Source organism: Erpetoichthys calabaricus, chromosome 14 (genome assembly GCF_900747795.2).
Source record: "Erpetoichthys calabaricus chromosome 14, fErpCal1.3, whole genome shotgun sequence".
Lineage (NCBI taxonomy): Eukaryota > Metazoa > Chordata > Cladistia > Polypteriformes > Polypteridae > Erpetoichthys > Erpetoichthys calabaricus.
Window position 1 is genome coordinate 6,217,117 of NC_041407.2, and position 12,644 is coordinate 6,229,760.

At 42.0% G+C, this 12,644-nt stretch overlaps 1 protein-coding gene across 2 annotated transcripts in view; it reads right to left on the reverse strand.

The window, feature by feature from the left end:
- Positions 1 to 12,644, reverse strand: part of ccdc40 (coiled-coil domain containing 40) — a 49,784-nt gene that overhangs the window by 9,865 nt on the left and 27,275 nt on the right. For both annotated transcript variants that reach the window (XM_051936497.1, XM_051936498.1), the window contains exons 9-14: positions 10,767 to 10,888; positions 8,331 to 8,574; positions 6,895 to 7,077; positions 4,170 to 4,415; positions 3,515 to 3,728; positions 720 to 889 (exon numbers count right to left, since the gene is read on the reverse strand). In XM_051936497.1, the coding sequence (XP_051792457.1) occupies positions 720 to 889; positions 3,515 to 3,728; positions 4,170 to 4,415; positions 6,895 to 7,077; positions 8,331 to 8,574; positions 10,767 to 10,888 (1,179 nt within the window). The remainder of the gene's footprint in view (positions 1 to 719; positions 890 to 3,514; positions 3,729 to 4,169; positions 4,416 to 6,894; positions 7,078 to 8,330; positions 8,575 to 10,766; positions 10,889 to 12,644) is intronic.

Sequence of the window (12,644 nt, forward strand, 5' to 3'; positions counted from 1 at the left end):
TGGGGGCTAGTTTGTGCATATTTACACACTGAATTTAGCTTTTGTACCCTTTGGTCACCTCCTGTTAAGGTCACTTTATGGTTAGAGTTGTCCAAAGGACAAAAGAAAGATAGAATGGAGTGGGAAATCTGGGAAGTGTCCTCAGAGCCTTCCACTACATAACTGGTGTCACAACCGCGACAAAGAGCCATAGCAAGGTTTGGTGGCAGTCACCCGTATATTGTTTCCTGGCTGCAAAATTGAATAAAGTGATAGCACTGATGTGCACAAATCAGAGTCCAAAACAGAACTGAGGGGACAGGGGAAAGGTGGCGACCAGTATAGGAAATGACCTCAAAGGGGCCGGAACTGGAAGGGCCTTCATCCATAGGCTCGGGCCCGCAAATTACATCACAGGGGCCAGAACCGGAAGGTTCTTCATCCATAGGCTCAGACCCGGAAGTGACGTCAAAGGGGTCGGAACCAGAATTGATGTCATCAGGGCCAGGCCGAATTTCCTGTGAACGGTCTGCAGAAAGGTGAGAAAAAGAGTCGGTGCACTCAGCTACCTCCCGGTCTGGCACGGAATTACCTTCATTCAAGCCATTCAGCTGCCTCCTATGCGCATGTGTGTGACAAGGGATAATAAAATTAGATGCCCACTGAGGCTTGTAGTATTTTAGGGTAAACCCCCTCTCCCCCCACTGTCTGCTAAATGAAGCCAATCCAGGCGGGTTTACCTTAAGCTTGTGCACAAACTCATTTTCCATCAGAATGTTGCTCTGCTGCAGAGATTCCTTGAGAGTGCTGTTCTTGTTCACGAGCATAGTGAGCTTCACCATGTCGTTGGAGAGATTCTTCATCTGCCGCTCAGTGTCCTTCTGCTCGTTCAGCTCCTGCTGAATTTCATCTATTAAGTAAAAAAAAAGGAGGTGGCGTGTAAGAAGCCTTATTGGTTTTCACAAACCTCTTCCCACAATCCATTAGAAAAACAAAACACAACAAAATTACTCCGCCAATCCAGTCTCAGAAATGGGGAACAGAAAGTCTAATTGAACGTCCTTTTTACTTTCTCGTATACGAAGTATAGGGTAAGTATGGTAATCATCCCAACATTCGATGTCAAGATTTTGATGAATCTCGACATTTCAGACCTCCTTGACTTTGCTCTTGTTTGACGTATAGGGAGAGTATTGGAATCCTACAAAATTTCCATTTTGATGAATCTCGACATTTCAGACCTCTCTGACTTTCTCGTATACAAAGTACAGGGAAGGTATTGTAATCGTCCAAAGATTCGATGTCAAGATTTTGATGAATCTCGACATTTTTCAGACCTCTCTGACTTTCTCGTGTATGAAGTATAGGGAAAGTATTGTAATCGTCCAAAGATTCCATGTCAAGATTTTGATGAATCTCGACATTTCAGACCTCCCTGACTTTCTTGTATACGAAGTATAGGGAAAGTACTGTAATCGTCCAAAGATTTGATGTCAAGATTTTGATGAATCTCGACATTTCAGACCTCCCTGACTTTCTCGTATACGAAGTATAGGGAAAGTATTGTAATCGTCCAAAGATTCCATGTCAAGATTTTGATGAATCTCGACATTTCAGACCTCCCTGACTTTCTCGTGTATGAAGTATAGGGAGAGTATTGGAATCCTACAAAGATTCGATGTCAAGATTTTGATGAATCTCGACATTTCAGACCTCTCTCACTTTCTCGTGTATGAAGTATAGGGAGAGTATTGGAATCCTACAAAATTTCCATTTTGAGATTTTGATGAATCTCATTGTTTTAGACCTCCCCGAGTCCGAAAATACAATTTTTGTAATTATGTCTGTGTGTGTGTAAACATGATACAGTAAATTGAGTACGCTTTCACTTCGGTCAAACAAATTTTGCATACAAGTATTACGAATAAAACGCAGATTTCTATCAACTTCTGGCCTATTTCCGCTAACTGGAAGAGGTACTTTACCTTTTATTTATGCAGCTGCAGAGTCCGACTGTGCTCTTATAATAATTGTTCGATATAATATTAATTTGATTTGATTTGTTGTTGATGGTTCTTTAATGCACATGATATAAAAATAGAATCATTGTCTTGCGGTTTACTCCTCAAATATCCATCCTCATATCTTAGTATACGAGAAAGTCGAGGGGAGACCACTCCCGATTTTTTCCAGGATACACAAATCAGCGTCTAATTTGACCTCCATCCACATCGTTTATGAAAGTCTCTCCTCTCACAGTACAACAGCCAAAAAAGCATATGATTTAGATGTTCGCCTACGCTGGGCATGCATGTATGTATGGGCGCAAAAACTCCAGGGCACAGGATTTATCACAAATCTGCAGTGACTTGTAAATTTTTTACCTGTTGCACACGTATGCAGCATTCAAACTGTACATAATGCAATTTAGATGCACACATATAAGCAGAAAGTAATTCCTGTATGTCTGCTACGCTGAAATATGCTTTTCCGATGTAAAGGGTGGCCAATCAGGGATTGAGGTGTTGTAATGAGCAGGAGCCAATCACTGAAGGCCTATTTCATAAGCAGAAATGAATCGGAGTGCGCTTAGAGTCTGCATTTTCACCCGTCCACACTGCAAAGTCAAGCCGGCGCTCGGGAGAGACTTTTCAAAAGCTTTTCAAGAAAACGCCATGGTAGTGTGGATGAAAATGCTAAAACGCAGGCTAATGTCTTGTGTTTTTTTAAATGAAAATGTAGTCGTGTGGACAAAATCTCAGACACTGGGCCACACCGCTTAATACTTAGCAGCCATACCACACACACTTCAGTAGAGGTCATCCGCCTAAAGCTAAGCATGTGCAGGCCTGGCCAGTACTTGGGATGGTAGGCCTTGGGTTGCAGCTGGAAGAGGTGTTGGTGAGGTCCATCCTGTAATCTGAATTTGGATCCCAATGCCCCAGTGCACTGACTGGGACACTGTGCAGTAAAAACGGTGGCGTTCTTTGGATGAGACATAAAACCTGACTCTCGGTGGTCATAAAAGAACCCTCATAAACAGTAGGGTGTATCTTGACGTCCTGGCTAAATTGTCCACCATGGCCTGGTCATTCTGGCCCCCTAATCGTCCCCGATCCCTAACTGGCTATCACTCTGTCACCACATCCCCTGCTGACAGCTCATGTTGGGTGAGCGTACTGGCGCCATAATGGCTGCCGTTGCATCACCCAGGTTGGATGCTGCACATCAGTGGTGGCTGAAGTGACTTCTCACTCACTGTGTAAAGCGATTTGAGCCGCTTTATAAATGTAAGAAATTATTAAAATGATTTCTTATTACCCTTCTATCAATGGAGAGCACTAACAGGTTGCTTCTGAAGCGAGCGCTAAACTGGCACTCTTATGGTTTCCAGTCCACTAGGCCCCTCCAGATGCTTAGCACAGGTTTGATACTTTTCTGTATTTCAGAGGTTCCAGCACTGGCAGGTTGAGCGACTTTGTTTAGGGAGTCACAGCGCCAGTTGACGGCTACATCTTCATACATCACTACTTACTTTCGATGCGTATTTTCTGCTGCTGTAAAATGGTGAGCTTTTTCTTCAAGGTTTCCACTGAAGCCGCCTGCTCTTCCCTCTCCCTGGTCAGCAGAACAAGTTCATTTTGCTCTCTCAGCCAATACTGCTGCATCGAGGTGATCTCGGCATTATGCTCTTCGATGTACTTGGTGAGATTTTTAATCTTCAGTTCTAGGGGACCCATGTCCTCTTGCTGTAGAGACAAAGACACGTGTATGCAGTCATAAGACACACACATTCAAATAAAATTAAGATTCCTATGCAATTCCCAAAAAGATCTTTCAGCAGGAGTACATAGCAGCCCCATTTATCTGTATAATCTGACGGCTTTGAACCCCAAGTCCCACCACTCCAGCCACACAACAGCACATCCACATATTTCCTAGCTCCATAGGTGACCGTTTCTGCAGTGGGGCATTTAGCCTCTGCTGCTGCTTCTCTGTGGTCTGTATAACTAAAAATGGCTACAAAATCAAGACAAAGCAAAAATGAAACTAACTAAGATATGAGAAATGAGGCATCACTGTCAGACATGAGAACCAAAGTGAAAGTATTAAAGTCTTCTCTATATATGAGATGCTAAGAGCTGACTCACGGACCGCTCGCCAACGGCACAATGCTACAAGGCAATTACCCCAGTGCTGGCAGCGATCTGCTCGATTTTCTTGTTCAGCAGATTGATGGCACTCTGCTTGCGCTCAATCACAATGACCCGCTTTGCAATTTCATTCTCATTGCGAGAGATCATTTCGTTTTTGCTCTGAATCTCCTGGTTCATTTCTGCGAGCATCTTCTGCAATAAGGTCAGCTTCAGGTTGGTACTGTTGGCCTCGAGAGTCATCTGTGCGATTTCATTTTCTACTTTGGAAACTTCAATTTCCTGAAGGAACAAACAAATAAATAGACACACAGTTAAGAAATCAGCAACACAAACCAGTAATTACTGTTGTTAACTATAACTGGATAGATACAGGCTGATAAATAAATAGCAAGGGCCGATTCCTGTAGTTAACTCAAGCAACACAGGTAAAAATAAAACATAGTTAAATATGAAATGCACTATATAAAATCTGAAAGGTACTACGCTAATTAGGAAGACAGGCAAAAGATAGTTGAAGGGTCTATAAAAGAAAGAAAGAAACGCATGAAAGTCTGTTTGTTATAAAAATAGACTTTAAATTCACTATATGCAAGATAGATACAAGTAGCCGACTCTTAACTAGATAGATAGATAGATAGATAGATAGTTAGATAGATAGATAGATAGATAGATAGATAGATAGATAGATAGATAGATAGATAGATAGATAGATAGATAGATAGATAGATAGATAGATAGATAGATAGATAGATAGATAGATAGATAGAATTAATTTAATTTTAGTATAGTAGGCAGGATTAGGTGGTAGATAGATAGATAGATAGATAGATAGATAGATAGATAGATAGATAGATAGATAGATAGAATTAATTTAATTTTAGTATAGTAGGCAGGATTAGGTGGTAGATAGATAGATAGATAGATAGATAGATAGATAGATAGATAGATAGATAGATAGATAGATAGATAGAATTAATTTAATTTTAGTATAGTAGGCAGGATTAGGTGGTAGACAGACAGACAGACAGACAGACAGACAGACAGACAGATAGATAGATAGATAGATAGATAGATAGATAGATAGATAGATAGATAGATAGATAGATAGAATTTGGTAGGCAGGATTAGATAGATAGATAGATAGATAGATAGATAGATAGATAGATAGATAGATAGATAGATAGATAGATAGATAGATAGATAGATAGATAGAATTTGGTAGGCAGGATTAGATAGATAGATAGATAGATAGATAGATAGATAGATAGATAGATAGATAGATAGATAGATAGATAGATAGATAGATAGATAGATAGATAGATAGATAGAATTAATTTAATTTTAGTATAGTAGGCAGGATTAGGTGATAGATAGATAGATAGATAGATAGATAGATAGATAGATAGATAGATAGATAGATAGATAGATAGATAGATAGAATTAATTTAATTTTGGTATAGTAGGCAGGATTAGGTGATAGATAGATAGATAGATAGATAGATAGATAGATAGATAGATAGATAGATAGATAGATAGAATTAATTTAATTTTAATATAGTAGGCAGGATTAGGTGATAGATAGATAGATAGATAGATAGATAGATAGATAGATAGATAGATAGATAGATAGATAGATAGATAGAATTAATTTAATTTTAGTATAGTAGGCAGGATTAGGTGGTAGACAGACAGACAGACAGACAGACAGACAGACAGACAGACAGACAGACAGATAGATAGATAGATAGATAGATAGATAGATAGATAGATAGATAGATAGATAGATAGATAGATAGATAGATAGATAGAATTTGGTAGGCAGGATTAGATAGATAGATAGATAGATAGATAGATAGATAGATAGATAGATAGATAGATAGATAGATAGATAGATAGAATTAATTTAATTTTAGTATAGTAGGCAGGATTAGGTGATAGATAGATAGATAGATAGATAGATAGATAGATAGATAGATAGATAGATAGATAGATAGATAGATAGATAGATAGATAGATAGAATTTGGTAGGCAGGATTAGATAGATAGATAGATAGATAGATAGATAGATAGATAGATAGATAGATAGATAGATAGATAGATAGATAGATAGATAGATAGATAGATAGATAGAATTAATTTAATTTTAGTATAGTAGGCAGGATTAGGTGATAGATAGATAGATAGATAGATAGATAGATAGATAGATAGATAGATAGATAGATAGATAGATAGAATTAATTTAATTTTAATATAGTAGGCAGGATTAGGTGATAGATAGATAGATAGATAGATAGATAGATAGATAGATAGATAGATAGATAGATAGATAGATAGATAGAATTAATTTAATTTTAGTATAGTAGGCAGGATTAGGTGGTAGATAGATAGATAGATAGATAGATAGATAGATAGATAGATAGATAGATAGATAGATAGATAGAATTAATTTAATTTTAGCATAGTAGGCAGGATTAGGTGATAGATAGATAGATAGATAGATAGATAGATAGATAGATAGATAGATAGATAGATAGATAGATAGATAGATAGATAGATAGATAGATAGATAGAATTTAATTTTAGTATAGTAGGCAGGATTAGGTGGTAGATAGATAGATAGATAGATAGATAGATAGATAGATAGATAGATAGATAGATAGATAGATAGATAGAATGAATTAATTTAATTTTAGTATAGTAGGCAGGATTAGACAGATAGTGCAGTGTACAGTGTGCAGATTCGGTGTCCAAGACGTACCATTTGCCGAGTGCGCGCAGTGAGCTTTTCTGTCATCCGGCGTGAGAATTTTGTTGCTTTGTCCAGAGTGAGCTGATCCTGCATTTTGCCTAAAATCTTGTCCTCCAGCTGCACCCTGGTCGCATACTCCTTCTCAATGTGTTTCCGCACAGAGTCGAGCTCCATCTGTTTAACCGCATGGTCCTGAATACAAAAAGAGTAAGACATTTTCTTTAATGGGCAAGTCAGCCAAATCTTCATCACGAAAGCCGTCCCACAAATATGAATGAATCAAGAAGTAGATGACTGCAGCAGTTCATGGATTATGCTTTAAACATTCCCAATTCTCTTTATTTGTATAAATTAATCAGAAACGATTGTTGTTTTGCTCGTAGTTTACCACCTAATTATCCACATTGAACTGGATGAGGTGATGAGGACCTGAAGCACACACATTACTGGCAGTAACAATCAGAAAGCAGGAACTTACCCTGGAGGGGGCAAAATGGCACATTAACATGCCCTCCAGTTTGGGCCACTCAGCTGCAGATATTTAGAATGAGGGATAAAACCAAAGTCCCCACAGGGACCCTGTAAACACAAACTGCACCCAATTGGTGTGTCACAAAAGAATAAAGCCATTAGTTTTTATTAAACAAAGAAGTTAGAAGATGACACCATTTCGACCAGGCCTGCACACCCCAAGCATGTGGGCTCACCCAATAAATGCCAAAGGAAAATGGATGCACAATTATAATGAATCCCTGCCTTGGTTGGCCCCACTCCCTTAAGCGGCCCGGGAGGCTAAAACAACAAAGAGATTGGGGGGAGGCTCTGTATTAAAGCTGAATGTTCCCCCATTCCACTAGATGGCAACATCCCTGTGTTTCAGTACTCATTTACATACTCGCTTGGGATGCTGGGAATTGTAGTACAGCCCTGTTGGGTTCTGTGGATGCCGCCAGGGACTGCCGCAGGGAGTGATGGGACTTCTGTACGGCCCGGAAGTAATTCCAAAGGGCAATGCCATTGAAAAACCCCGGCACCCGGTCTTCAATAAAAGGAACCGCACTACCTTGCCTAGGGAGTCGGAGTCAGGACCGGGAGAGGAGACAGGTAACACTCGCCTGGGAGGAGTGGCAGAGTGATGCAAGAAAAAGAAGAATGGATGTCATTGTTGTACATTCAGTCAATCAATCCTGAACCCCAGGGTCATGGGGGTCTGCTGGAGCCTATCCCAGCTAGCATAGGACACAAGGCAAGAACAAACCCTGGACAGGGTGCCAGTCCATCTCAGGGCTGTACGGAGGTATTTCTTTAAAATAAAAACCCAGGACTTGGTTGTGCATTCGTGTCTGGGGTTCGGTGGCACCCCCTTTTGATCACAATGATTACATTTTTAATATTCTTCTTTAAGTGTGAGCCCTATTGACTTGAACTATTAAAAGGTCACTGACCGAAGTGACCCGGCTGAGTGCCTGCTCCGTCTCGTGCAGGGTCCGGGTGTAGGTGCTGTACTCTGTCTTCAGGGCCTCTTGCTTGGCCATGCATTGAGAGATCTGCTTCTTCGTCATACTAATATCGACATCGGCCCGGTTCAGGATGCCAGTCAGTAGCTCATTTCGTTCTTCTTCTTTTGTGATTGACTTTTTATAGCCATCGGCCTCTGTGATCAGTGACTGGACTCTCTGTCTCGCCTGCCTGAGAAGGAAGAACAAAAACACACCTTCATTAGAAAACAGCAACTCGGTTTATTTATGCAGCCATCGACAAAGAGTCATATAAACCAGGGGTCCCCCGCTTTGGAGTGGAGTGGGGTGCGAGATGGCATTTCAGGGGGCGTGACAAAGATGAAGGCCGCGTCACGATTCGCCAAGAGTTGAGGCAGGTGCATTGTCCGACTTTTATTGTGGTGCAATCGATGTCTTGCAGCGTGTCGTCATTTATTACCGTATATACTCGCGTATAAGTCGGGTCTCGAAACCCGAAAAATCGATCATAAAATCAGACACCAACTTATACGCCCATTCAAAAATGTGACACTTAACTTTATTTTATTTTTTTTTTAGGTTTAGGTTTAGGTTTAGGTTTCTTTATTTAGTCATGTTTACACATTTACATCTTCTTTCTTCCTCCAATCTCGCATCAGTTTCTCAGACGCATCGAATTTTGTTGCAGCAGCGCAGTTACCAATTTCTTTCACTACTTCAACGACGTTTAATTTAAAACCAGCTTCAGATTTTCTTCTGATCGAATGCTCCATCGTAGATAAGGGATGCTCTTACGATAAAGGAGTATGAGGGTGTGAGATACAAAAAACACAAATCAGTGCAAACATCACTTTGGAATAGTTTGGGTATCACCGTGTGGTCATGCAGGCACAATACATAGAAAACAAGGCCGTGTGCTCCATGGCTACTCTCTCAGGTGGGCGTTAGCATATCATAATCTCTTGGACCAATAGCGTGAGTTTTCCGCATTTGACTTATACGACCGACATTATAAAATACCAGAAATTATACGATAAAATCAAGTCCCGATTTATCCGCGAGTATATACGATAGTCAGCTCTCCCGTTCTACGATATGAAAAGCATGAAGCCACAACCGTCACCTGTGAAGGAGCCCCAGAAATGCGCGTTCTCCTGGGTTCCTTCGTGAAAGCGAATAACTTTTTTTCAAAGGGATGGAATTAGAACCTTCCGTGGAGAAGAGCGAGGTCAAGAATTGATTTCTGTACAAGCCCTGATCCTGAAATGCCACTGATTTCGAGGTTGTATTGTCATTTTTGCCTGGGACGGGACAAGGAGGGGACCGAATTAAATGCAACACCTGCTGCTTACACACTCAAGCCCACCTCTCCTGCTGGGGGTCTGGGCACAATTTGAACCGGGCGCCGCCTCTTATATTCGAACTGCAGTGCAGGTGTTATCGGTGGGGACAAAGTGCGTTGACTGTGGCACCCATTGCTTCACGAGGGTCTCCAGTCCCCCGAACCCCCTCGATTGTTGACCGTGTGTCATTTCCTCACGCCGCTTGATGCTTCACGGGACACCCCAACCCAGAGTGTCTAAGCTTCAGTGGGGGACGCATTTACAAGATTGTCGAGTTGTATAAAGGTACATTTCTCAGTTTATACTTAAATTTTATGTACTTATTTTCCTGAGTTCAATTTGTGGGCGAAAAATGAGAAATTGGACTCCTCCATCTTCAAATGTGATGTTCCTTTTGTGGGAACAGAAATCAAACATTTTTTGGGGGTGCGGGGCAGAGAAAAGGTTGGGGACCACGGAGATAAACAATTCACTTCCCCTACTGTGGAATTGTCAGGGGCGTGACATTGACCAAACGCTGACACCTACTGGCTAGGAGAAGATGGATGCAGCGATCAAATGGGCCACCACATGCATAAATGCGGTTTTGTCGCTGATGGGGGCGGCACGGTGGTGCAGTGGGTAGCGCTGCTGCCTCGCAGTTGGGAGACCTGGGGACCTGGGTTCGCTTCCCAGGTCCTCCCTGCGTGGAGTTTGCATGTTCTCCCCGTGTCTGCGTGGATTTCCTCCGGGCGCTCCGGTTTCCTCTCGCAGTCCAAAGTCATGCAGGTTAGGTGGACTGGCGATTCTAAATTGGCCCTAGTGTGTGCTTGGTGTGTGGGTGTGTTTGTGTGTGTCCTGCGGTGGGTTGGCACCCTGCCCAGGATTGGTTCCGGCCTTGTGCCCTGTGTTGGCTGGGATTGGCTCTGGCAGACCCCCGTGACCCTGTGTTCGGATTCAGCGGGTTGGAAAATGGATGGATGGATGTCGCTGATGGCGTGCACTTTTCTCGGGGCGGTAAGTGACGTATAACCACGGCCGTTGGCACAGCACACACATCTTGGCCCCGGTGCTCGTTTACCTCAGCGCTTCCTGCATTGCAGTGTAGGCTTCATCTCGACGCCTCATTCCAATCAAGGTGCTGTTCCACTGGTTTAAGATCTGCTTCTTTTCGATGCCGATGGCTTCCATTTCCATTTGAGCCTATGAAAAAAAAATTCAGAATAAAATAAATACAATCCCAACAAAATCACATAACGTTACCAAAATGCAAAGGCCACTCACGTTTCAGAGTTTTTAAATCAGTAGCTGATGGACTTGCCATCACTAAAGTTTAGTCAAATACAAAGAAAATGATTGCTAGCCACTGCTATCATTGAAGATTTGTGTTTGTACCACAAATTAGGTTATGCGTTCAGAGTTTTCTTGTAGTATTTGTATTTTATTCTGGTTTATTGTCGCTTATTCTGTTTCAATGCTTTGTATACCCTATATTTATTGTTATTTAGTGTTTATGCAACGTGAGGGACGGCCAGCTTCCTTACCTGGACAGGGTGCCCTTGTGGTGGAAGGACAAAAGGAGACAGCTTACAAAGCGCATTGTCTCCACCAGGCCACTAGATGGCAGCAAAGCCAGGCTTGGATTCTTCCATGGGTAACCACAAGGCATGCTGGGTATTGCAGTACTGGGGGACAGCCCTGTTGGGTACTGTGGGGGCTGCCAAGGGATTACAGGGAGTCCCTACTCTGTCCCTGTTCAAGCAGTGCTTCAGAACCGTGGCTTCATTTCACCAGAAACACTCACAGGGATGGGATAAAAGGAGCCGCCTGCCACACACGGACGAGTCGGGACAGTCGGGTGGAAGGAGGATGAAGCCTGACTGGAGGAGTGGTGGAGGCAGTGACGAAGAGTAGGGGAGAGAAGGACAAAGTATTGCCATGGTTTATTGCTGTACTTGTACTTGGTGATGTGGGAAACATTTACAAAGAAGGGTTTCCCACGAATACACTCTCTTGTGTTTTTATACTTATGTTCCGAGTCTTTGTGTCAGGTGTTGGGGGAGCTGGAGCGCCCCTTGGTGGCCACAGCAGATATTATTTGCATCCAATGGTGTATATGACCTGTTGTTCTTAGTACTTTTTGAGCATAGGAATGGTGCTATATAAAATTATTATTATTGGCAAAATCATTTTCAAACAATGCCCTATCAACAATGTTTCATTTCTTATTAGTTGCATTAAAAATAACAGGCTTTCATGTAGATCAGGCCACACTTGTAGGAAATATAACACATTTGCTTAAATAAGCAAGGACAGTCCTACACGGTCCTACTGTTCTCCAAGCTACATGGAAATATCTCTTCTAGATGAGGGTCTCATGAGGATAGATGGATGTTTAAAGCTTGAATCACCTGATCCGGAGATCAAGAATCCGGTCATTTTCTCCCAAAGCAAAGTTATGACACCAGACTGTAAGTAAGCCATTATCATTAAAAGCAGCAGCTCACGGAAGAAGTCAATAAGGTGGATTGTCGCGGGCAAGAAGACAGTGAACTCTGTTGTTCATCATCGTGTTATACACTGCAAACTGTCACACATGCAATCGGAGGACCTCCTCGCAGGCTCCGTCGAGGTATGTAATAACATGCCGAGACGAGAGGGGGCGCTGTTGCTAACACACAGTGCTGAGAAGCTCCCCAGTGAAGGCATTTAGCCCCGCCCCTTCCCGCCATACTATCCCAGGTCTCCCGGGATGAGGTGTCATTTTTGGCTAGAACAACCTGACGAAATGGAGACCTGCTAACGCAGACAAAACCTCTCCTCTTAATCCTCTCGTTGAATCCCTGTTAAGAGGGACGCACATTAATGACTGCTATTATTTTAATTCTTTCTTTCTGGACAAATAAAAGGGATGACCCGGCTGGCACCCCAAAATTTCTTGCTGCAGTCCTAAACTGTT